Here is a 27,580-nt window from a genome sequence, read left to right as displayed (position 1 = left end):
CAGTATCTGTTTGTACAAGCTCACTCTTTCACATCTGTGTCAGATATAAAATTAGAACAAAGAGATGCTAAGCCAGGAATACAAGAACTTTGCATAGAGAGTATATCTAAAACCCACTCCCAATTTATAATCCCTAGAAATATATATAACTGTGCTTTTTAATGCATCCATGGGCTGGATCCTATCTAAAATCTGTGCATGGAAGCATGGTGCAGGACTTCCAAGAATAACATGCGATAGAGTAACTGAGCAGCTACAACTACGGCATGGGGGAATTGTCAAAAATCACCCCTCATCGTGTATTCAGGGCTCTTTTCTATGGGATCCAGCCCTATATGTTTCCAAATAGTAACATCTGCTAGCATAACTTAGATCCTAAATACTTTCCTTTAGCAAGTTAAACTATCATACTGAGACAAATCCTGGGCAAAAGGATGTTCCAAACAGCCTTACAAAAGTTCCAGCTCCTTTTGAAGGAGAGGTAAGTCTTAGAATCTATGGAGTACTTTCAAGTTTTCAAAGAACGTCCCATCCATAACCCTGTAGTTCTTACAACTCTGTAATGTTGGTATTATTATAGAGTTCTTACAACTCTGTGTAGTTCTTACAACTCTGTAATGTTGGTATTATTATACTCAGATTGCAGACTGGGGGGGTGGAGCTGAGGATGAGAAAGAGAGAAGGGCTTGCCTAAGATTCCCGGCCCTAGGGAAGCACACCTGGCCTCGACCAGGGCCAGGGCCTTTTCGGTCCTGGCCCCGACCTGGTGGAATGAGCTCCCAGGAGAGCTGCGGGCCCTGCGGGATCTTTCAATGTTCCGCAGGGCCTGCAAGACAGAGCTCTTTCGCCAGGTTTATGGTTGAGGCCGGGGCTGATAATAGATCTATGCCTCCCCCGGGGACTCAGGTTCTGGACCCGAAGCAAAACATCATCAGGACCTCCTCTCCACCCGCTAGTAGTGGGAGGGAGGGGGGTAAGTTGAGCTGCCGTTCTTGCCATGCCGGCAAGATTGGCAATGTTATTATTGTTTTTATGGGGTTTTAATGGGGATTTGTGATATTGTTACCCGCCACGAGCCGCAAGGGAGTGGCGGGCTAAAAAGGTAAAGGTATCCCCTGTGCAAGCACCAAGTCATGTCTGACCCTGGTGATGCCCTCCAGCGTTTTCATGGCAGACTCAATACGGGGTGGTTTGCCAGTATCTTCCCCAGTCATTACCGTTTACCCCCCAGCAAGCTGGGTACTCATTTTACCGACCTCGGAAGGATGGAAGGCTGAGTCAACCTTGAGCCGGCTGCTGGGATCGAACTCCCAGCCTCATGGGCAAAGCTTTCAGACGGCTGCCTTACCACTCTGCGCCACAAGAGGCTCTTAAGTGGCGGGCTATAAATATAATAATAATAATAATAATAATAATAATAATATCACTTAATGGGTTTGTAGTAAAGACAAGATTCAAACAAGGGACTGCCTGATTCACAGTTTAGTCTCTTAGCCACAATATTACACCAAATAATGGTCTTTATAACAAACTGTGTCTTCATAAGAGTGCCCAAAATGCTAGTAAATAAAGTATTCCCCAAAGTAATAGACCTCATTTAGCTCCTTTGTTTTATTTATTTATTTCTTCAATTTATTGACTGCCACTCCCAGAGGCTCGTGGCGGTTTACAAAAGCCCAACTAAAAACCCGTTAAAACCCATTAAAAACCCCCATTAAAATGGACTATCACACATCCATAACAACAGCAATCAAAACAGCAAAGCAAATTGTTGATCATGATATATTTGAAGGCTAAAAATTAAATGGAAAGAACCCCCTTTTCCCCAAGGAACAATCAGATTAGAACTGGAAGTCATAGCTAAATTGCCAGTTTACCAATACTTGCACCTAAGCAATCCTATTCAGAGACTGGTGCATCCTGCTCATCATCAACTGGGCAATAATTTTAGCTCTTCATATCCAATATCCAAGTAGTAAACTTTCTCTGAGAACTAGACTGTGGTGTTGTCCCTACTTTCTTTCTTTCTTTAAAAATATATAGCTATATAGTAGGAGGGGCAAAGTGTCTATATTATTCCCCCTCAAAGGTTTTTATAGTAAAAATTGTTCATGCAGCTGTTTCCTCCCCTCAAATTGGGGGGGGGGGAGGCAAGACTGCATCAGAAGGAATTTTGAGCTCATGACTGTCAGTTGAGTTGATGATGCATGCATTAGATTACACAGCAATTCAGCCACAATTCATGTCATCATTCTACTCTCAAAGCTCTAAAAAGGATTTGAAGTAACTGATCAATCAGACCTTACTGGCAAATCAGATGTCTTCATGTCAGGTATGAGAAAACACTGTTTGAACATCCCAAATAACAGACTTTTGCAATAGTATTTTCATATTTTCATATGCAATGTTTTATCATTACACTTTGGTGACATACACCTTTTTATTTCTGTTACTGGATGGATCCCCCAAAATGCTTTACAAATAATAAACCAATTCAAATTACAAGATGCCAGCATGATCTCAGAAGCATGGCTTTTCATTATCAGGATGTAATATGCCCATCTACAGTGGGAGCTCAGATTATAAATGACCAAGCTGAAACTAATGCTGACATCTTAGTAATGACAGAAGGAACTTCCCAGAAGAACCTATTCAAATAATATTCGTTTAAAGAAAAAATAGGTTTATTATTGATCAGTTTTGTGATATTCCAAACAGCTTTTCTGTGTGCTTGATGTCTTAACCATGTTAAATGAAATACAGATCTGCAACAACTCTCTAACATGTTAGACTAGACTGAAATGGTGCTTCTGCAAGACAATCCATGAACATCATGGTTGAGCAAACTTTAGAGCAGTGGTCTCCAACCCCCAGTCCGGAGACCGGTACCGGTCTGTGGATCAGTCTGTACCAGGCTGCGGCTCCTCCTCGTCCTCCTCCCCGGCTGCTGCCTCGGGGGCTGCCCTGCCGCTCTGCCACTGGCTCACCTTTGGTGTTCTCCAGCGGCCACCATGGTTGGGGCTCCCCCTTGGTGTGGCACTGCACAGCTGCTGCTGGCAGCGCCCCCCAGGGGGCAGCGGGAAGTCAGGGGCGCCTGCAGGAAAGCAAGTGGATCAGGGGCTCAGGCAGCAGTGGCGACATCCCTCAGCAAAAGACTACTCCCCCCCGGGCCTCAGTAAAATTGTCAAGCGTTGACCGGGCCCCGGTGATAAAAAGGTTGGGGACCACTGCTTTAGAACACTATCAAGGGGGAATCTGCTATACTTGCCAGGGTGGAGGTGGGGTGTTTGTGTGTGTGTGGTATCCCTACTCCGATCTCTGCTACTTCCCAAAATGACTCAGCGAGGGAAGAAATATGTGGGGGATCCCATAACTTCCCCCAGAGCCAAGCCTGGCATAGCTACTAATGAGCCCGGGGTCTCCTGTTACTTCTACCAGTGTGGCCACTGGCATCCTCCACTGCTGCTGCTGAGCCCAGTATGGTTGCCAGTGTCCTCTGTAGCTGCCAATGTCATCCTACTTTAGTTTAAAGGCCAGGCCCAGAGAGGCTGTCATGATCTGTGATCTACCCAGGCTGGGCTGGCTCCTTAACCTGTAGGAGAGCTGTCTGTGCTTTTTTTAAGATTTCAGATTTTTCAGCAAACCTGGAGAGTGCCCCAAGCTTGAAGAAAAATCTGTTTTACCTCCATATGTGTCCAGTATGCGGGTCACTGTTTTGTTTTCCATTTTCATTGGTATATTCTTGTTAAGATTTTGATGGACTCCATTTCTGTGGCTTGGAATAGCTCTATTGATACTCCATCTACTACTGGTGATTTGTTCCTCACAATTGCTCTCACTTCATTTTCTAAACTTGTAGGTTTTTAGATTCTTCTTGAAAAGACCCTGCCATCCTTTCATCTCTTCTGCAAAATTCTTCAGTGTTTTGCTTCCACCTTTTCTTTATTTTGTCCTGTTTAATTAATGTATTTCTGTGTGGATCTTTCAATATGACTAACCATATTGATCCTTTTGATTTCTTGGATCTTGTGGAACAGATCTCATTCTCTCCCCTTTTTTTGGTTCTCTCCTATTTCTTTACACTGGTTATAATAAGAGTTTTCTTTGGTTCTGTTTCCGTCACTTTTTACTTTTGCTTCTTGTCTATCTTTAGCAATTTTAAGAGTGTCTTCAGTCATCAATGAGGCTTTTCTTTTCTTTTCTTTTGACTACAGAAATAGTCTTTGTGCATTCTTCCTTGGTACTATTCAGCCAACAGTTCTTCTGGTTCGTGTTCACTTAAACTTAGTAGTGTAAATCTGTTCTTTAAATGGTATTTAAACTCTTCAGAAATGTTGTTTACATTGTATTTGGAATTATGACTTATTTGGTGTTTTTCTCCAGCTGTATTCTAATTTTCAGCATTAACAGTTTATGATATGAACCACAATCAGCTCCTGGTCTTGATTTAGTACAAAGCTTTTCCATCCGCTGCTTCTGATTATGTAATCTATTTGATTTTGATATTGGCTGTCTGGTACCGTCCATGTATACCAGGCATTTTCAACCAGAGTTGTATGAAACCCTGGGGTTTCTTGACAGCCTGGGAAGGGTTTCCTGAATGGGTGTGAGAATTAATTATATATATATATATTTTAAATTTGTTAAACATTTATTGGGTGATATGACCATATATGGTCATGTCCACCCCATTCCCAAAATGGCCAATGATGGGCCTGGATAGGGTGAGTAGGGGAGGACCCTCGGTGGACACAGCTATACTTCACAATCATATACTGCATAATTGCACCACTTCTGGGGTTTCTCAGCGGCTGAAGTCTTTCAGTGGTTTCTCAATGGTAAAAAGTTGAGAAAGGCTGGTGTATACAATCATCTTGTCAGCTGACTTAATTGGGACTTACCTTCTAATGTGTATTTAAGAATGACCTTAAAATTCTAAGTAACATCCACATTTTGCAGTGAGTGTGGGAAGGGATTTCACAGATCAATTCCCTGAACCATAGTAAGGTTAATTAAGTCTGCTTATAATTTCCCCCCATAGCAATACAGTTAAATAAAAACCCTAATCCACACCTGTTCTCAGACCTGTGAACCCATGTGTTATTTTCACAGAGCGGTGTTGACAAGATTGTACTGCTTTTGATAAATTTAGCTACAAAAAAGTTCCTACTGTTGTCTGATTCATCTGTTCCTAAAGTCTAAGAGGAGCAAAAAAAAATCTAAATTCATAATTTTCTCAGTTCTTTAAATAACTAGAGAAAGTTGCAAAATGAATGTTCATTAATAATTACAGTCTGCAAGGGAGGATTTTTCCTCTTAATATACCAGGCAGTCAGAAGATCAGTTCAGTTCAGCATCTCTTCAAGTCCAGCATGGGTACACATCCTTATCCATGGTTCCTCTATATATTTGTGAAACAGCCTGGAGGATGGAACATGTCTGGCTATCCAAGTTGGAATAGGGCCAATCAGGGTGCAGCCAGCAATGCCCTGCCAGACCTAACAGGAGCCCTCATTCTCTTCTATCGCTCCTGCTGTGAGGGAGGCAGAGAAAGACACCGAGAGAGCTGCTCCAAGCTGCTGACAGAGACACAGAGAGAGCTGCCCCTGCTGCAACGGAGGGAGAGAGAGAGAGAGAGAGAGAGAGAGAGAGCTGCCCCAAACTGCACACCAGCCCTCCTTCCTCATTACCTGCTATGCCTCCTGCTGCGAGGCACACCGAGAGACGCAGTGAGAGAGAGAGAGAGAGAGAGAGATTTGCATCTCCAAGTCTCCCTTGGTTTCTGGCACCCATTGCATTCCTGCTTGCAATGGGCTTTCTTGCTAGTACATATATAAAAGCCAGTTTGGTGTAGTGGTTAGGAGTGTGGACTTCTAATCTGGCGAGCCAGGTTTGAATCTGTGCAGCCAGCTGGGTGACCTTGGGCTCGCCACAGCACTAATAAAGCTGTTCTGACCGAGCAGTGATATCAGGGCTCTCTCAGCCTCACCCACCTCACAGGGTGTCTGTTGTGGGGAGAGGAAAGAGAAGGCAATTGTAAACCACTTTGAGCCTTCGGGTAGAGAAAAGCGGTATATAAGAACCAACTCCTCCTCCTCCTCCTCCTCCTCCTCCTCCTTCTAAATAAAAATAAAATTGGTTGCAGCCCATGGTTCTCTTCCATTGTCTGCAGTGAAAGGAGCCTTTTCTTACAGAAGATTATAAAGGAACCAATGGATCCAACTCCAAATACCTTTTTACATTGCCATTTCCTATGTCACACACCACAAACACAGTGGTTTCCTTATTTTTTAAATGCCCTGGGTCAAAAGTCACTATAATACTCTCAAGCAAAGCAAAAGAAGGGTAGGAGAAAAAACTCTGTGTCACACAAATAATTAATTTTAATCAATTTCCCCAGTTTAAATTGTAATATATTTACTGAACGGGTACTTATGGTAACTGGTTGCTATAACAACTTTAAAAAATCATGATTTGCAGCGAAACAGTCTTTGTATAAGCCAGAAGAATATGTATTCCAAAAGATAGGGCTGTGCAGCCCACAAACACTATTGAAGTTTATCTGATAGGGAGATACAAGAGACAGGTCCCTCTTCTCCAGCTGGATGTTGATCTTGAATGCAGAAAAGTGATTGAAAGCCAGGACTTCTTCGGGTAGTATTCAGAAAAGCTGGTAATCATTATTAGACCTTAACACTCGGGAGGATTCATGTTGGTGAAAATGCTCTTTCAGCAGGTCTGTTACAGAGTGGTGTGTGCTTTACCAGTCCGTGATGCCTACGTGCCACCGACCACAGAGATCGTGGCCGTCATGTATCTTAGACTAGCTCAACAGTGAAGGTGAAAAAGAAAAAGAATGTAGCAGTGTTCCTCCCCAATTTTCTCCTTTACAATGAACTCACTAGAGGCTACGCATACAAATAAAGCAAGGCACTATTATTCATGTCTGGCTTGGTCTTGGGGAAGTAAACAAGGAAGCCATTCACACTGCTTAGCATAATGCAACCCAAAGGATTCTCTGGTAATGCAGAGTGGTATGATTAACGCTTTCAGTAGAGCAATGAAGCCAGCCATTAGACGGTATGTATTGTTTAACTCTGTTCGTGTTTTGTTTTTGTTTTTTAAATACACTGCTCACCATCATTTATTACAGTGTGAGGACTTGCTCTAAATCACATCATAGCATCACAGCTGTTCCTAGGCTAACAACAATCACGCATAATTAAGAAAACCTAAACATGGCAACTCAATGGCATCCTGAATCTACAAGCGTACAAAGAGAAGGATGACTTTCCTCTTCTCATTAAAGGTCACACCCCCCCCCCCACACACACACACACAAACCCCAAGAAGTCACTCCACATCAGTATTTTGGCTAGCTCTTGGGAGGGTGGAAAAGCATCACGTCATGAGCAACCCACCCTTACACAAGCCCAAGGTTCCAAGCCATTGCCCCCCAAATTAAAATGGTTCAAAAACTCTTATTCATTACTTATATGGGCTTTTGGCTACTGCAGCCCCAAGTAGGATAAAAACACTGCTGATCGGTAAAGAGAAGTACTGGCAATAACGTTTTTTCTTTCTTTCTTGGGACTGCAGCAAAAAAAAAAAAAAGCCCTATAGGTAAAGAAAAGAGTTTTTGAACTATTTTTATTTAGTGGGTTACTGCCAGTCAATAAAGAAAAGTACTACGGAGATGCTGAACCTTGTTTAGACTGTCAAATCTCACCACATGGGTATTGTATTATATGGCATGTATTATGTAGTCTCATATATTGAATGTTCTAAAATGTATTATAACTGAAAAAAGTACTGTGATTCCAAATTTTACTGAATACTAAATTATTAAAGTTCTCATTTTAAATTAATCTGCTTTTAACTACGCACGTACGGGCTTTTATATGTTGTCAGCTGCCCCAAGTCTGTAACTAGAAACGGCTTCCAGTATACATAAACCATCTGAGAATGATTCTTTTGAAGTTTCAGTAGCTTGGGACATAGTCCAAATACACACTTCAGCATCTTAATAGTTACATCTTTCCAAAGTGGTAAAGTTACATGTACACAGTGAAACTGAATACAGACAAGACAGTGGTAAGGCTGGTAAGGAAGGCAGTTTCCATTTCCTTGTCCTGGACAGAAGGGAGTTGGCTTTTGCTGAGCAGGTCAGCAACATGAGGGTGCTGTTCAAAAAGCAGGTTGCTGAAGTGGCCAAGAGACCTCTATCTGCTGCATCTGGTTCACCAGACTTCTCCTTGCATAAACTCAGCTGATCTAGACATGCTAATCCATGCTTTTGAACTTCACAGTTGAATTATTGTAAGGAGCTCTACCTTGAAATGCCCTTGAAGATAGAATGGTCCAGATTGCAACAGCCCAATGACTGCCAGGAATACCTGATGGGAATGCATCTTGCCCATTTTGAAATAACCACATTTGGCTACCAGGATTTCTGAGTTCAACACAATGTGCTGCTTACAATCATTACAGTTCTGACTGTCTGCACTCCACATGCCCAAAGGACTTTCTCCTCCCATACACCAGATATAGTCTCCAGGCTGCCACCTGCTGGTTCTTCCACCATTCAGGATGACCTGACCAAAATCAAGCAGAGCCCAAACCATTTCCCTTGAGACCTCACATTATGGAATGGAATCCCTAAAGGAGGAGATGGAGCCCCACCTAACTAGAGATACTCAGGAACTACAGCAAGCCCTGTCTCTTCATCAGGCTTTTTGCTGGGGCACAAATAAACAGGCATCTTAGGGGGAAAGGGGGATATCTGGGGTTTGTATGTGGTCTTATGCTTTATAAGTAAGCTGCCTTGAGCCACCAGGAAGGATGAGGCATAACTATTTAAATAAATAAATAAGACCACTGACTTCCATGGAGTTAGAAAGCCATAATTGCTGAGGACTGTACTGTATCAGAAACACTGTGGTGCACTGGCTTTTTGCAACTACCTAGCCAAACCCACATTCATAATCCTCTCCCATGACATGTGATGCTTTTTACCCCTGTTTTACTGTACTGTCACTTCTGCTTAGTGAAAACAACTTTGGGTCCCACTTCTGGGAGAAAGTCATTTTAAAATAATATATCCTAGGTGGACACAAGGCCATAAGATTTAAGGTTCTGCATGCCACTTTGATTTAGTGTAAGAGACCTCTGTTGAGAGGCTAAACAGAAATATTTTGAATTAATAAAGGCCTAACAAAGAGCTATGCAGATACTAACAAGCATTTCAGTTATCATTTATTTGGTTACTCGCTGCCCTCACCAGTCTTCGTCTTTTGCTAGTAAGGAAACAGCAAGTTCAGAAATAGGCAATTTACATTAGGGTTGTGCGATGCGGCCGTCAAAGCAGCCGTTCCCACCTGTCGCACCCAGCGCCGCGGGGGGGGGGGGGAGTGCAGGCGTGCCAGTCGATGCATGCACACAGGCGCAACATTAGTAAAACGGTGCATAAGTACTAACCACCATCTCTATCCTGGGAAAGGCCATACCTCGGTAGTAAAACGCGTGTTGTGGGGTAGAAAAATTCAGGTTCAATCCAGTACTTCCAGTAATCATGGGTGGAAAGATTTTTGGATGAGACTTCAAAGTGCTTCTGCCTGTCTGAATAACAGGCTAAAAGAAACCAATGCCCTCACTTAATCTAAGTCAGATACTTTATTTTAGCTGGACAATGTCCCCACTTTATAGATTGGGAAAACTGAGGCTGAGACCAGTAGGCTGAGACCAGAAACCATGCTGTATATATGAAATATATTTCTAGAATTAGTAAGTCAGTAAACTGTAGGGAAGGAAAGAATCAGATTTATGTTATTAAGCTGCTCGATACTGAATCAGGTTTTAGAAGGTAAAGATTCTTTGTTATTAACTTTGTTGCCATTTTCTGGTCAGGCAATATACTGAAGATGTTGTTCAGCTAAGACGAAGAATAACCATCAAGTATGTTCAAAACCACCTGCACTAATATACTGTTACAATATACATCTAATTAAGCAACTAAATGGGTTTTAATTCTTTCAGAGTCCCAATTTGCATCTCCTAAACCTGAAAACAGATCCCTGAAAGATTATACAGATAGGAGGCAGTAACGGTTACGCACACTATTTAGCAATCAGCAATAGTATTTGGATTCTGCTGACCAATTTAGCTCATTATAAACAAACAAATTGTACTTTATCAATAAAACATAATGTAGGTGGGAAAATAAACCAAAACCATGATCTTTGAAAACGAGAGGGGAGATGGAGGAGGACAGTGAGACACAGCTTCCTTCGCCTAAGATGGCTAACATGAAATGTTTCTCTGAAATGAAAAGCAGGAGAAAAACAGAAACCTGTATCTCCCCCTGCAAATCACTATTTTGTAGGTATGCAGATACTTTAGCATCACTGCCTTATCTTGTCTAGTCTAGAGCATATCCCACTTAACAGGCACATTTGCTGCTGCAGAATCCAAGCTAAAAAATGTAAGCTAAGATTTACAGGGAACCCAGCACTCCTTTGGCATAGTCTTAGGCTGCCATTCATTTTCACTTCATATATGCCTTGTGACCGAGACAGTTTTCACGGTTTAAATAACCTTCCATCGGCCACCTGAAACAATTATTATACCACCAATTTTTTGTGTGTGTTTTTCTCTGCAAACAAGCAATTATGTATGTCATGCTAGCTTAGCGTGGCATACACAGCAGCAAGCTTTCTCCAAACACATTACAAGGTATTGTGCCCTGAGACATTTTATTTCTTTAATAATTCCAGACCAGGATTCAGATGGAGGGTTTTTGTTTTGTTTTTTTAAGAATTTCCTTCCAATGCATGCTGATAAAATGCCATTTGCTGCAACTTTCTTTCATCGTGTAGGTACCTTTTCCGGAAAGATTTGTTTTCTTAATGTCAGTTTATAATTTATAGTTTATTCAATGATGAGATGGCAAATAGTAATTAGTAAAATATTTCTATCCAGTCTGTTTGCCTGTTAAGGAAAATATGCCTACCTTTGCTGGCTGTCATGATCTGCTGTGATCCTGCGATGCTAGCTGAAGGCTAGATCTGAAACAGTCCTACAGTGCTGTCTCTCATCAACTTAAACACCAGTTAACTCTCCACCCTCCCTGACCTAGTGCAAGCAGTGATTGCTACCTCAGCTCCAAAATAAAAGCCTGCTCTGCAGTTGGAGAAGAAACACTTGTTCTGCTCTGCACAATAGCTCCTCTCTCATTTATAAGCACGTTTCAATAGAAACATGTCTCTTAATCCCATCTTTGGAAAGCGTGGAAAAACAAGCAGACAGAATCCACGGTGTTTATAACTATGCCTACCAAAACCAAATGGGGAAGTTTAAACACCATGGAACCATTAAACACCATGGAACCCATTCTAAGTTTGCAAATATCAATGCAAAATATACAGGAAGTGCAGCAATAATGAATCCAGTAATTATAATCCTGAGTTCTGCAACTGAAGATTTTGCTTGCAATTCACTATATGCCTATTGCATTCACTATATGCCTATTTTTTTTTTCAGAATTCTAGAGAAGAATTTTGTTGGGTCTACGATGAGTTGCAGCCAAGATCCTTCTACCTTGCATTAAGCAAAGAAATAAACATTTTGTTCATTACTTGAAGACAATATTTTAAAAGCCGGAAGTCCATCTTAAAGTTATAAAGTTTAGAAGTAGCTTCTTCAACATATGCAAACAGCAGTATAAATAATTATGTATTTTAAATAACTCTTGCACATTTAGGTTTTTACCTAAAGGTTGGTACCATAGTGCTGTCAGGTGGCACTGCAACAGCAAGCAGGAAAAGCAATATTCCAACTGAAAATGGTCCAGTTGTTCTAAAAATGCAAGCAAGGACTTATTAGGATAAATTCCTGCTTGAACTTTCTCCAGCATTTGTTTGAAGTAGCCAGGAGACAGGATACCCAGTAAAAATTCCAGGCCATGGCCTGGCAAATATAGGATGGGAATCAGTCCACCAGTGTCATGCCTGTATGCAATGGCACTTCTGTGGCGGGAAAAAAAAGTGACATCATGCCGTGGGTGTGTGGGCTCTCCAGGACTCAGCAAATTTTAGAGCAGTATCTCCCCCATGTCATGACATCATCTTTGTAAAAATTTACAAAGCAATCCTATGCAGTTACTCCAGTCTATAATTACTGGAATCAAATGACTCTATTCAGTTTTCAAATGATGTGTTTCAGAATTGTCTTATTTTACATTAACCCATTCTGCTGCCAGAAAATGGAACTAGGGTATGGGCATGCTCGTCATCCTAGTCCTAATTTAAGAAGTACCCTAACCAATCAAACTCTTGTCCTAGTAGGACTCTGTGTCCAGCCAGTGCAGTCAGTTTTGTTGCACTGGGAAAGACTTAATAGCTCTTTCCTGATGTAGTTTTTCACCTTTTCATGCTGAAAACATATTTTGATAGTAAGTGCATCTGAGTAATTAGAAAAGGCAGTTACAGAAAAATAATTAGGTTTCCTGAATGCTTTAGAGAAGAAAAGAGAAGCACTTGCAATTTCTGCAAAGAATGACTAATTATCTGTGAAGGATTTTTTTTTTGGGGGGGGAGCATTAAGCATCTGAGAAATCCATCATGTAGCTTAGCACCATTTTCTGGCTGTGAGGAACTGAAAAGACCTTGTAACCTAGCAACTAGCAGCATATCCACAAGATGAAATCCTCCTTCTTCTTATATAAGTCAACCCTACTTCAGGTTGCAATTCACCCCCTTTTTTTTCCTTAATGCTATCAAAGCTTAAAAACAAAGCTCTTGCATATAAGAATTTTAATGCTGTTAAAATCTATTTGAGGAAAATCCTCATGCACTACCATGCAAAAAAAAAATCATATTTAGTTCTTGATTAATCCATTTCAAGCACTCAGAATGGGATGGAATACAGATTTACATGTGTAGCCTCTGAACCCAACAGTTCCCTATACAAATCCACATTACATTTTATAACGGAACATAAGAATAAGAATTGGAATCTATGTGTTGGAAAGACAATTTCCAATCTGAAATGCTAACATTTTTGGTTCCAGTAATATTCCATCAAGGGTTAGCAAATGCTCTCTTTTTAAGAGATCTTTCATTTAAACTGCCGCTTCATTTTTAGGTTTTTGAAACCAAAAATGACCTATTTGAAGAGCTAGGATATAGCTATACAACTTTGGGCTAGCTTTTGCATCTGAGCATCAGGAACAACCTCAAATATCCAAACAGCCTTCTGTTATTAATGTTGCAGAAGGTAAAAGAGCTACCTCCAGCATAAATCTAATTCAACAGGCCCCCACAGCAGAGAAAGAGAGTGCCAGGTAGCCACCAGCACCTGTCATGATTTGCCTGACCAGTGTGCCAGAACCCCATGCAGGGACTTGCTCATCCCCCTGGCCTTTCTGTTCCCATGCTCTGGGCTATCTGAACCTGTATTGTACCTTTAGATATTTTGGCTGTTTTCTTCCCACCTAGAGGTGTTAGCTATAAACTGTACTATCTTTTGATAAGGACTGTCCTTATTGTGTACCGGGGGTGGGGGTGGGGCATAGAATTTGCCTCTGCAACTGCTTTTCCACCTTTGGCAGCACATTAGTTTGTGATGTCATTTGTACTCTTCTGAATAAACTGCTAATTTGTTTAGTCAGAACTCTTACTTTGTCTTTTCTAGGAGATTTGCCACAGAACATGACAGAGAGGAAGGTGATACATAAAAGAGACCTACCATAATTTGCCCCCTCTGCCAAAGTTCTCTTTTACTCTCACATATCACATATACATACACAATATATCCCTTCTGCATGGATATACATATCATACTTCATATCATTATACAATGGATGTTACCATACACCCACAAGCATATGAACTTGTGTTGTGGGGGTGCAATTTTTTTTGGTACATAGTATGCTCAAGCACATACTGCATTTGCTGGCGTATAAGACTACTTCCCCCCCCCTGAAAAACATGCCTCCAAGTAGGGGGGGGGTCGTCCTATACGCTGGGTGCCCTTCAGTTGGGATAGACATAGCTGCCCATAGTGGCCTCCCGATGCCTGCCCACTTCATTCTACATACCATCCAGTATCGCACGGTATCCAGCGCGGCCACAGTGGGTCATCAGCGTGGCTGCGGCGAGCATCAGCAGCGAGACAGGGATGCCAGCCTTTTCAGCGTGACCGGCTCGTTCTGCTCGGTGGGAAGCAGCGGCGCTCCGTCCCACCCCTTATCTACGTGGCGCTCGCACATGCACACTTGTACACTAGTGCTGGTCACAGGGAAATGTAGGGGCGGCCCGGAGGCGCTGCGGTCGCGCTGCGGCCGTACAATGGTGACTATGCCAGGTACAGTAATGTAATGTAAAGGTATCCCCTGTGCAAGCACCCTTGGGGTGACGCCCTCTAGCGTTTTCACGGCAGATTAAATACGGGGTGGTTTGCCAGTGCCTTCCCCAGTCATTACTGTTTACCCTCCAGCAAGCTGGGTACTCATTTTACCGACCTCAGGATCGGTAAATGGATGGAAGGCTGAGTCAACCTTGAGCTGGCTGCTGGGATTGAACTTCCAGCCTCATGGGCAGAGCTTCAGACTGCATGTCTGCTGCCTTACCACTCTGCACCACAAGAGGCTCTACAAACTCTATATTTTGAGTGGAAATGTTGGGGGGTCGTCTTATACACCCAGTCGTCTTATACGCCTGCAAATACGGTAATTATTTGGTTGATTGCCCTGGTCACTTAGGAGTTGCTCCACACAGAATCTTCCTTTTTGGTCACTGTCCAGTTGCAGGTTTAGCACTGTCAGTTGCCAAAACAGCTTCAATCAATAGTTCTCTCATTACAGTGTGCTACAATATCATCTCACAGATTACAGCTGACATTTGGTCAATTCTACATCATATCAAACGCCCATTCTGTATGCAACACGATCTGTTAATTAAAAATATATCTACCCTAGATATATCTAAAGTATTACTTCTAAACAAATGTCAGATTCCTCTGAAAATAAAGCAATATGTTCTCAACAAAGCAGTATCTCCCCTCTTCTATTAAGTTCCCAGGTTTCTACATTCCTGTCCCGAGGGTGGTTGCAAATACCACAGTCACGTGAAATAATAGTCACACTGGATGAACCACTCCACTATTGCAAGAATCTCTTCCTGCATAAACAGATGCATTCATGTCTAATGCAAAGGATAGCAACTGTTATTAATTTTACTAAGCACAGTTAATATTAAAATGCAAATTCACTAAGGAGGGCTTAAGGAGGGGAAAATGAATGTCTTAAATGTAGCCATTGCAGAACAACAGTATTAAATAAATGTCTAGGGGCTCTCAGCAACATGCTGTTCTGCAGCCCCTTTGTCACAAGCAGAGGTCAGGAAAGTGAAGAGTGATAAGTCCTCTCTGATTCTTGCTCAGTGGAAGCTGCCACTGCTGCTCCTAACAGCCATCACTGCCAGGGAATGAGCAGGCACTGGGTGAGGCAGGAGCCAAGGTGGGCTTCCCAATAGGCTTTACAGCAGAAGAAGCATGAAAGAAAAGCCGTGGCCGCAACCTGTAGTGCCGGCATACATGCCAAGTGAGACAGGAAAGGACCAACACACCACTACTGCCTGTGAAAACTACAAGCCGTGCCTACTTCTGCTGCACAATTTCTATGCTACCACTGCAGAGAACCTCTGCAGGTATGCTTACAAAGACCCCCTACAAAATCATAATCAATGATTAAATCCCAGAATTTAAGAACAGCATCAACAGCTTTTATAAACCTTTTTATTTATAGTAAATAGCTAAAAACAATAATTCAAGCAGCATAAAACAGCATAAAACAGCTTTAAGAGAGTCTCTGATACCAATCCATTATGGCATAGAGGCTACAATACAAAAAACATTTTGTCCTACAGTTAGTTGCACTTGTCCTAATGAAATAAGTTTCAATTACTGTATCCAATTAAACCAAACACAATTTATTTTTAATTGGCTCAAAATGAGGGGCAGTTAAGAGACTGGCTCCATAGAAACTAGAAACACCTGGGGGGAGGATATTTCCGCCTTTTCGCCCTGCATCTTTCTCCACTGTGATATTTTATCATAAGTGCCCATTTCAAAAACTAATCCAGAATTGGTTATCTGGAGACTGGAGGGTAGGTAAATCAAGGCAATAAGCCACAAAACATCAAGAAACTAAAACTGCCACAACTGAATATTGCAAGAGATGGAATCTGATCATATCATTCAGCCAGAACAAAACAGTGATAGAATGATCAGATCCTAAAGAAGCTAACAAAATATTCTGTTGTAAATGTATACAGTGACACTTACAAACCAAAGCAGAGCTTCTAATAACTTTAATTAAGGTCTCCTTAAGAATGTAACCAGTAACAAGTACAGACCCATTGAAAGATCCAAGACATGCTACAGAATTCCTGAAACTAAGTAACTGCGATGAATGAATGAATTTTTATTTAAACAGTCTTAGATGAGAGCAATGAGCAGTTGGGTTGGAAAACTATTAGAAGCCTTATGAAAAAGCAACATATTAGCATTAAACAAATAGCAATTATATAATCACCATTTGAATATTAAAATACATTATTTTGCCCATTTTTAAAAACATCAGACCATCACCTTCTTACATTAATCAAGTTAATTTTTCACATGATTTGTAAAGTGAACCAGAACAATTACCAAACTGGAATACAATGTTGGAAGAGGGACCTTAAATACTGAAGAATTAAGCTGAGACTTCATTATATCCTTCCCCCACTTCTTCAAAAGAAGGGGGTGTATCAGAATACCAAACAAAAACTAAAACTACCATCCTTCCTTTCTCAGACAGTATTACATCTATCTCATTTGACAGCAAAGATGTGCAAACATTTCTACTTACCACCTGATCCCTGGATCATGGTTCCTGATTTCTGGACCTCATCAAATTTTGTGAAAATTATGTTCAGCCTGATTTGAGGGGGGGATCAACAAGTAAAGATCAGTTGTTATTGGGAAACCTTTCAATGAGAGAACAGACAAATACAATTCTCTATGTTTTGCCACTAATTCTATTGAGGGTGGGGGATAGATGGCCTTTCAAAGTCTTTTGCTAGGGAGATACAGGTGTTAAAATCAGTATAAAAAGAAAAAGCATACTGTGAAATGTGTGCTAAATATTAAATCTGCACATGCAACTGTATATTATAACAAAAGACAACAGAAGTTGGTGCACTCAGTCTTAGTTTTTATTCATTAAAGAGAGATTAAGGTAAAGTAATGAGCCTCTTGTGGTGCAGAGTGGTAAGGCAGCAGAAATGTTGTCTGAAAGCTCTGCCCATGAGGTTGGGAGTTCAATCCCAGCAGCCGGCTCAAGGTCGACTCAGCCTTCCATCCTTCCGAGGTCGGTAAAATGAGTACCCAGCTTGCTGGGAGGTAAACGGTAATGACTGGGGAAGGCACTGGCAAACCACCCCGTATTGAGTCTGCCATGAAAACGCTGGAGGGCGTCACCCCAAGGGTCAGACATGACTCGGTGCTTGCACAGGGGATACCTTTACCTTTAAGGTAAAGTAAAGTGACAGCACTTCAAAATGTAATGAATTAAAAGACAATGCAAATCTCAGGGTTTTGTAATTCAATCAAATTGTATGAAGTGTCATAACATAAATGACATTCCAGTTTAAAAAACACTCACACAGAGCTTGCTTGTATTCACTTCAGGCTACTGAACATAAAGGATCAGCCCTGTTCTCTGGATCCAACTGATAAGAATGCTTGGCAAATATAGATTGATTGGTTGATTTGATTTTTAGGCCACTCCTTTCCGTAGTGACCTCGGGGCAGCTTACAAATGAGAAGCAATGCATGCAGTTCTATCTTAGTTCAGCTGCAAAAGGCAAAGTAGAAGACACCCCCCCTCCCCTGAAGGAAATCCAACAGAGAAGAATCTTCACTCACCGAGACTGTGGCAATCCCTTTTTGCTGAGATCGGCCCTTACACGTTCCCCTACGTGTCTGTAGATTTCTACGAGGCTATTTATTGCTGCATCACGAACCTAATAGTGGAGAGAAGCAATGGGAGAAATTAATTTTATATATTTGATATATGTAATTAAAAGAATCTCTAAATGATAACCAATACCACAGTTGCCATCTGTAACAGCTGCCTTTAAGTCACCATCAAAGTCAATAGTGTAAACCTTATGTATGGTAGGACCTCCCTCAAAGCCCCTCTATTACTAAATTGTGCAACCTATAATGGGAAACTTTGCCATCAAAATGAATGAACAAACTTATTCCTTTAACAATGTAATCTGAAAGATTTGCAGTTTATTATCAGTTAGGTGGCTCGGAAAATTTTGGCATAAGAGATATACTACATCAGTGATCCCCAACCTTTTTTAGGCTGGGGACCGGCAGGGCAAGTGCCCCGCCCGCGCATCGCGCATGCGCGGCCACGCATTACGCACATGCGCCATGCACAGCTGAAATCGTGCATGTGTGCATGCGCGAAACTGCCACGCATGCGTGATTTCAGCCGCACATGGTGCATGTGCGCATGTGCAGCCGCGCATGCGCAATGCACGGGCGCGGCCCTGATTCCCTCTCCCCCCCTCCCGCAGTAAGAAGCTTCCCGGGCCGCAACCTTGCGGCCTGGGAAGTTTTTTTACTGCGGGGGGGCGGGGAGAGGGAACCACGGCCCAGTGCCATGGCCTTCGCGGCCCGGTGCCGGGCCGCAGCCCACAGGTTGAGGATCACTGTACTACATAACTATTTTTATCAGTAGGTGTGCTATTCAAAGCATCAACCAACTTGGTTTAAATTCATAAACCTGAGAGCAGGGGGTGTCTTGTAAATTTTTACCTCTTTTTAAAGTGACCAAGCAACATTTATTCAAGTGCGTATCTGTGTTGGTCTGAAGCAGCAGAACAAATGTAGAGTCCAGTGGCACCTTTAAAACAACATGTTTTTATTCAAAGTATGTGGTTTCGTGTGCATGCACGCTTCCTCAGATACAAAAGCATATACCTTTAATACCACACGAAAGCACATACCTTTAATACTTTGAATAAAAACATGTTGGTCTTAAAGGTACCACTGGACTCTACATTTGTTCAAGCCACATTTACTTTATTATCTAACTGATTACCTAAATGTGGAAGTCCAAGGGGCATAACCTTAAATTCCTAATAACTGTGGGAAACCAGGATACCCTTTAAGGCTTGGAACACTGAAAGGCTCTATTATTAGGCACTTAATCCAAAAAACATATCATTTTGGGAATGCCCAACAGACTCAGCTGGGCAAATCCAGAAGAGAAGATTTCTGTTTCCTGAAAGTAAAATTGGAAAGAACAGAAAAGGACTATTGATTTGCAAGCAGTTAACCCCCTAAGGGTATTGGTACATCCTGTTCCATTTTAGAACCTGAGCTATAAACGCAGGTCTAACAGCATAGCTTTGTCACACCATGCCATCGTAAATATTCACAGCCGATGCAAAATAAAGATTCAGAAATACCCCAAGACTCCACAGCAGTAACGTCCTGCTTCATCTGGGGTGCAGCATTACTTGGCAATAGCATTATGTGCCTATACTCTTTAGCCTAAGCCGATTATTCATACATCGCACTTAAGATATCATACTATTAATATATTGCAGTTCTGTGACAAATACCCATGGGACTAGCTTGCACATCATCGCTGGAAGGTTTACTTCTTTATGTGATTTCATCCATTTATAGGGTCTCCTGGAGAAACTCACAGGAAACCAGGCTACGTGCTTCAGATCTGCAGGCCAGTGGCCCATTATGCACGGAGGGGAAGGTCCGCATTCGGGGTAGAATAGTGCCGACTAAAATCACCGATAACGCACAATGCCGGCTGCAACCAGCCGCAGATTTGGTGCATGCCACCGAAAAAGCCGCGTTAGCGAAACACGGAACAAAGCGCAGCTTCCGGGTGATCGGGGCGCAACCAGAAGTGTCGCCGGGGTCGCCGGGTGCATAATTGGTTACTCTGGGTTTTGTCGCCATTGCGTCTTGTCCCGTACATGAGCGGTTTGCTTCGCTTCTTCCCCCTCCACGTTTTCCATGTGACCCAAAATCGCCGTTTTGGCAGCCGTGCATAATGGGCCAATATAACGGCTGAATAGTCAAGATGTCTATGTATAGCTCAGGTGATAATTAAGCTTTCTGCAAGCAACCCTAAATGTGGAAAGAATTGGGGGGGAGGGGAATAATAAAGGTAGCTAGCCCGAATGAACTAGTCGCCAGCTATTTCTTGAAGGTCTCAAAATACTGTGCTCCAGCCAGGAATGCTGCCCGTTCAAAAGATTTTAGCTGATTGTGAGTCTCCATCTATTACAACTGCCTAAATTTACATATGAATTAATCAATAGTTTATGTAAATAATGCTTTCATGAACACAGCAGGCATTATCTTATATCTTCTTCCACCCTAGTACTTACCATTTAGAGAGGGTTTTTGCATTAATAATTATTGACAGAAGATGTTAAAAATACAGAACCCGATTAATTTATTTTAGACTGCCAAAAAGTCTTTAACATAATAACAACCAATTAATCAAATCAATCGCTTCATATCTGCTCAGTAATAGCAGACAAGGAAGATAAATGTGTCACATTAAAATACAAACTGTTGGAGATTAAAAGGTAAATCATACTGAGGGAACTTAAGAGGCCATGGTACGATCAACAGACTCCCGGTACAGAATTATGAAGAAGGGCATAACTAGGATATGAGGTCCATCAGACATGCTGATGTCACCTGCTCTTATGCCACATTCCTGGCAGGAAGGAGAAATGACCAAGCCAAACCTCACAGCATGTTATGGGGAAAGGGGAGGAGCAGATGATATTCATAATTTTACCATAGAGAGCTGCGGGATAAAATGGAAAGTTTGTTTCACTTACTGCGAATCTCCCCTCTTGGTAGTCCTAGGGTGGGGCAGTCTGAACATGCAGAAGTAGCCCCTCCCTGGAGCCAGCTAGGTTCGCTGTCTATTTTGATTCCATAGGTGAAAGGCTTCTCTCTCCCAAGGTCCCAGGCTGGTTCCAAAGCAGTATCTCTCATGCATGAGTATTACAATGAGTAAAACCCCAAACCAATAGCCAAGCAAAAAAAGAATTCAACCCATAGAAATGGGTGAAAAAACACAGGTAAAGATTGAACAAAGGACCTTTCAGAAAAATGTTTGGATTCCCTGAACCTGAGCAGCATACTTTATCCAGGCCATAGGCCACCCCTAGAAACAGATCAGGCTCTACCCCTGGATGGGAAGAGATTGCCCCATCCTAGGATAACCAAGAAGGGCAATTCACAGTCAGTGAAGCAAACCTTCTATTCCCCAGGGATCCTGGATTGGACAGTCTGAACATGAGGGACATAGAAAAGCAGAATGCTCCTGGGAGGGTAAAAACCACTGAAACCTTTGCATGAAAAGGTATGCTCCAGAACCTTTCTACTGAAGGCTACACTAGCAAAGGCTGCCTAGTCAATGTAGTAGTGTTTGGTGAAGAAATTAACTGACTTCCAAGTGACTGCACAGCAGATCACCTCTAAGGAAGGGGAAGATCTAGGCTGCTGAGGTTGTTGCTCCCCTGAGCATGTTGGGAGTTACACCTGTTGGAGGATCCAGGCTCCTGGCTTCACATGCCAGAAGAACACATCCTCTGACCCATCTGCTAAGAGTGGAGGTTGAAACCCTATTTCCCAAGGATGGTTTTCTAAAAAGTCAAACAGATAGAGACATTCTCCTGAGAAATTTCCTATGAAGATAGCAAGACTACCCCAACCCCCTCTTGACATCTCTTACAACAGAAATTTCAGCTACCTGCCTTTTAAGAATTCTAGTGCTCAAAATCCAAACCCATGTGAAGGAAGGGCAGAAGATTGCTCACATTAGCTCTGCATAGGTCCAACCCTTTCTCAGAGCAACAAAAACTTGCCAAGTATTGCTGTAAACCCAATTGGTAGAGGCCACTAAGGTGGCTATGACCTTATCCAAATAACCTATCTCCCTAAATTGAAACCACTCAACTTCCATTCTGTGAGGCTTATCATCTTGGGCTAAGGATGGAGAAAGTGTCCTTGATGAAGGTCCTTCCTGACTGGGAGGCATCATGGTTTCTTGACGGATAGACTCATCAGGTCTTGGAACCATGACCAGCATCTCACCCCTCTTTTTCAAATTTTTAAAAGAATTCCCAGCCTAAAGAACATCAATGCATAACTAAAAAGTGTGTGTGATTGGGTGTGTGGTGTGTGTGTGAGAGAGAGAGAGACAGACAGACAGACAGACAGACAGACAGACGGCTTCAACTTAAATCAGGTTAAAATTCAACACTCATCTAAAGACAACATGTTGAAGAATTTTTAAAAGCTTTTCAAGGTCTGACCTCTGTTTTATAGTGTTCCTCATAAACTTTTCTACTTCATCTTCCCTTTCCTATATGCTGTTCCTTCCAGAACAAACGGGTATCTGACTCACCAGCCTCCCCCATTACACGCTCCCCCAAACCCGTTCTACCACACGCTCTCTTTTTAAACTTCTAATCCTACAAGGTTTAGGTCTTTATCTATCTCCATGACAACATATAGTGGGAAAGCTTTCTGTTGCAAAACTATGAGTATACAAACTCCTCTGAATGGTGATTCCAAACCTCAAGTCATCTAGAGAGAATATAGGGATGGTCTACGTAGTTTGAAGCTTTTGTGCCCTCCCTGTCACCCAAATAACTCACCTATGCCTTTTCAACTGTCACTCTGTTTAACTGCTCACTGGCAAGGTTCTGGAACTTGGGCTCCTACTACTGGCCTTAGGATTCTACCAACTTCTGATGGTCAGATAGGGTTGCCATCTCTGGGTTGGGAAATACCTGGAGATTTTGGGGGTGGACCCTAAGGAGGGCAGGGTTTGGGGAAGGGACTTCGGTGGGGCATACCACCATAGTCAACCTTCCAGTACAACCATTTTCTCCTGGTGAATTGGCATCAAGTCACAGCCTATTTACAACAATCTTCCACAAGGTTTTTAAGGTGTGAAATAAACAGAGGTGGCTTGTCCTTGCCTGCCTCCGTGTAACCACCACAGACTTCCTTGGTGGTCTCCCATCCAAGTCCTGATCAGGGCTAACCCTGCTTAATTTTCAGGATCAGATGAGATTGGACTAGCCTGGGTCATTCAGGCCAGGGTTGTTTTGAATGTAAAACTATAGTTTGCACCATTAGAGAGCACATAACATACTTGGTTCCTTACCTCATACTGGATTTTCTATAAAGATGATTTTGCAAGTGGAGGATTTTTCCTATGTGCTCCATTTGTATTATAAAGACCTGAAGAACAATTTAAGGATTTGGGCCTGCATTTTATTCATTTTCCTGTATTTCTCCCTGACCCTTTCCCAAAAGCTCACAGCCCCTTACTTGAGCCTCCCAGCAGGCTTCACCAGCAAAATGATTGTTGTTAAACTGACCACAGTATGGTCAACAGGCAGTGGGTGCAGCCCAGCATGTGTTAGTCATGCAGCCCTCAAAACAACCTTGTGAAAGGCTATCCCTTCCTGGATTTCCCTGGATTCTACCCAACATGTGATAGTAAAGGGCAACATAACGAATCACACAAAGGAAGCATTTCCACAGGTAACAGTGATATCGCCTAGATGCTTTTAAAATGATGGCAATGGTAACTTATAAGGAGAGCCACTGAAACCATTCCCAACAGCATTACTAGTAAACAATAATTATCTTTTACTGAAGGATCTGAAATACCTGGTAAAATTAAGTGTTCATTAAGGGAACAGATCCACCCAATTTCCATGGGCAAAAGAGACTTCCATCTGAGATACAGGGCTTTCTCTCTTCCCATTTTGCAGTACACACCACATACTTTTTCAGCACCCCAAATGTGCTCCTGGGAGGTCCCAGGAAAAGCATGAGTGGGAAGTTGGGAGGTTGTGAGGGGGTGGGGGGTTAACAAAAATATTCATTCCATTTGTGGAAATACCTCCATTGGTATTCAGTTTTATTCAGTTTTAACTGAACGTTAAAAATAACCAAAACTTTAATTGAAAGAGGAAGCAAATTTTCTGTTTTAACAACTTCAACCAACAGAGGGCAATACTGCCCCACAGTCCACTCACTGCAGCTTTTACCAGAACAAAACAAGCAGCAGTAAGCAAAGGATAACATCTTATCAGATCGGAGATTCTATCCCTTTGGCAAAGGCTGACCATAATCCCTTTTAAAAGAATGTATTCAACTACTAGTGCTTTGATTTAATCTCAACAAAATAGTTTATTTTGTACAAGATGTAAATTCCAAATGAGTCTTTATAGATTAATTTTTGGCAATGTTAACCAAGGACATATCCAAGAAAGCTTTATTGCCTTAGAGCACCATGTAGAAATTAGACATTGATGCTCTCTAAATAGAGAAATAATAAGCAAACTGTTTGGAAAACACCAATTGCTCTGTCGCAGGCAAACAACGTAGGCCATCTGTCAGTTCTTCAGCTAAGATCCAACTTCTCAGCATTCTGCATACAAGGAGCGCTGTGAAACTTAAACACTTGCAAACTCTGATAAGCAAAAGTTGGCTTTGAACAAAGCACTTGATATTGAGCATAGTATTCAATGTTCTAAGAATTTCAGCTTTAATTTAAACTTTCATTTAAGGGAGAAGGGCTCTTAAAGTATATGAACACAACAAAGAATAGAGATGAGATTTTAGGAAGGATGGAGGGGGGGCGGATCTAGTGGTTAGAGTCCTGGACTTGGATTTGGAAGATCTAGGTTCAAATTCTCACTCTGCCATGATGTTCACTAGGTAGCCTTTGTACAGCCATTGATCGTTTACGCACTGGGAACTTCACTGCCCCAGCTCCCGTGCAGGAGCACAAATCGGGAGCGGGTGAGGCACACCAGGCCAAATGCTCCCCCGTGTGGGTGCAAGAAGAGGTGGGGCAACCTGCCACGACTAAAACTCTAGTCTGCAGCGTGGCATGAAACCTCCAGTGCATAAACGGTCATATCTTCTCAGCCTAGCCTAGCCTGCCTTATGGGTTTCTTGCAAGGATCAACAGGAAGGGAGAATCATGTGCACTGACCTTCCAAGAGGAGCAGGGGGGGGGGGAACTTACAAAATAAAAGACAAAGATTCTTTGCCTTACGTGGTTCCCTATTGCTCCCCATTACTAGAAAAGCCACATAAAGGCTGGGAACCACTGCAGTTTCTCCAGTGAGAAAGCATTCCATTTGTATGTTGCAACTTTCTCATCTTACTCCTCCTGCTGCAGTCCAAAATGCCTTGGGATTTCTGTTGCTTTGGTACAGAATTTGAGATAAAAGTGTCCAAGAGACTGCTGCATAGCTCTAATATGAGGAATAATTTCCCATCCTTTCAATACTTTTTTACCTCATCAAGTGTTCCCTGCTTCATGCCAGCTTGTAAGCAGATATGGGAAATGTGTTTATGCCTCGCTTTTGTCCCTGAGACAGAGTTTAGTTATCCCACAAGGTAGAGTCTGCACCATGGTCTCACTGCTGTGATCTCTTTTAGCCCTACCTAGGGTTGTCAACAGTCTTTAAAAAGTGTCCTGCCCCTTTAACAGAGGCTTAAGAGGCAAGAGCCAGCTTGGTACAGTGGTTAAGAACGGTGATCTCTAACCTGGAAGACCAGGTTTGATTCCCTGCTCCTCCACATGCAGCCAACCTGGATATCCTTGGGCCAGTCATAGTTCTCTCAGCCCCACATACCTCCCAGGGCGTAAGCTGTGGGGAGAGGAAGGGTAGGTGATTCTAAGTTCTAAGTTGCTTTGAGACTCCTTTGGGTACTAAAAAACAAGAGTACAAAAATCAGCTCTTCTTCTTTTAGGGATGTTATTTACCTCCATGCAATGAACAGCTTCATCTTCCCAGTTTTACACATTAAGCCCCTATTGAAGCAGCAAATATTTGTAGGCAGGCTTGAGGAGAAAGTTATAATGGAGATGTGAAATCAAATCCTCACCAAAATCAGTTGGACAACTATCCATATAAGCATGCTTAAGACTTGGACTTTAAACATTAGCTCCAAAATAGACAACACCATGCCGTGAGTTCAATGAAGAACAATTTTTAAGTTTCCAGTTCTATAAATCTGCCAACTCAAGGTTTCAACATATATCCCTAGTCAAATTTACTACACACAGTACAAAGGCCAAGTTGGGGTGAAGAATTGTGTGTGTGTGTATTAACACATACATTTAACTGAAAACTCACCTGACTATTTGGATCTCCAAGTAAGTTACATATATGTGGCACAATCTTGCTCAGTGTTAAACTCTGAGCTCCAGATCTAGTAAGACAAAAAAGGAAGAAAGCCTGGAGTGAGTACTTATTATATATTATATATAATCTGAATAGAGATATCGAAAATTTATGTGCCCCAACTTACGCATTGAGTGTTGCAATAAGGCAGAGGCAAATCCCTTCTCTCGTCCGGAAATTCTTATGTTTGAATCCTCCCAATATCCTGTCCCACACATACTGCCACAGACAAAGAAGAAAATAAGAAATAACTAACTCTAGATCAGCTGTAATTTCCAGTTCTTGATTTTGAATATTTTTGGACACATGAAGAGACAGGGCAAAGAATGCAGAACTAGGAACAACCAGATATTCACAAAACTGTAATAAAGATCAGTTTGATCAGTAGTGAATGGATCCGGTCTACTTTCTCATTGTTTGCTGCCTACTGGTTGACTCTTATCGTGTTCACACACTGACACTCCAGAAAGCCTTGCTCTTACATTCACTCATGGCAGGCAACCCCATGGTAGAGTGATGATATTGTCAAATTAAGAACCTGAAGTTCCAAAGTTTAAATCCTCACACTGACCTGCTGAGACCTCAGTGTATAGGGAGAGGGGGCACATCTACTATCCTAAGATCAGTGAGGAAGTACAAGATAAAAAGAGGCAGACATGATGGGAACCGGATCTCTCTCAGACAGTTAGGACTCAATTCATTCAAAATCCAATGAGCAACCGTCTGGGCCAGTGAGTAAACAGAAAAACATGGGCTAAAATATTATTTTTCAGGAACTACTTTCAATGCACTTGAGCAGTCAACAGCCTTACATTCTCTGAAGAAAAATATTTTTGGGCATTCTGTGGCTGACAAGATGGCCTTTAAAGATATAAAAACCAACTGTTGCCCCCAGCTGCCTCTAAACCAGACCTCTGTCCTGAATGAGTGTCAAGGGGGCTCAGGAAGACTAGAAGGGATCCACAGCGTAATGAACGAAGACTTTCTATAAGCAGGGCAAACATATACAAATTGGTCAGGGCTTTAAGGAAGGCATGCTATAAGGAAAACCATTTCCACAGGTACAGCTCAGGGAGCAATCCTACGCAGGTCTATTTATTCAGAAGTAAGCTGTTTTATTCAGAACGGTTTCCTCCAAGGAAAGTGCTTGCAGAACTGTAGGCAGCACGTTGCATCAATGGGGAAAACTGGGGATGTTAAATGTAGGCCTATTTCAGAACACAGAAGTGTTGACCGTGGGATTT

The 27,580-nt window shown here is 42.1% G+C and overlaps 1 protein-coding gene across 31 annotated transcripts in view; it reads right to left on the bottom strand.

Moving 5' to 3' along the window:
* Nucleotides 1-27,580, bottom strand: part of CLASP1 (cytoplasmic linker associated protein 1) — a 260,988-nt gene that overhangs the window by 139,355 nt on the left and 94,053 nt on the right. For 30 of the 31 annotated variants that reach the window (XM_077320493.1, XM_077320491.1, XM_077320498.1 and 27 more), the window contains exons 5-8: nucleotides 26,464-26,555; nucleotides 26,289-26,364; nucleotides 17,968-18,065; nucleotides 16,910-16,977 (exon numbers count right to left, since the gene is read on the bottom strand). In XM_077320493.1, the coding sequence (XP_077176608.1) occupies nucleotides 16,910-16,977; nucleotides 17,968-18,065; nucleotides 26,289-26,364; nucleotides 26,464-26,555 (334 nt within the window). Of the gene's footprint in view, nucleotides 1-11,008; nucleotides 11,111-16,909; nucleotides 16,978-17,967; nucleotides 18,066-26,288; nucleotides 26,365-26,463; nucleotides 26,556-27,580 lie in introns of those variants that run through there. The other variant, XM_077320515.1, reaches the window with a different exon arrangement.

Source organism: Paroedura picta, chromosome 2 (assembly GCF_049243985.1).
Source record: "Paroedura picta isolate Pp20150507F chromosome 2, Ppicta_v3.0, whole genome shotgun sequence".
NCBI lineage: Eukaryota > Metazoa > Chordata > Lepidosauria > Squamata > Gekkonidae > Paroedura > Paroedura picta.
Note: the sequence above shows the minus strand (reverse complement) of the source record. Positions and strands in the feature narration are given on the sequence as shown.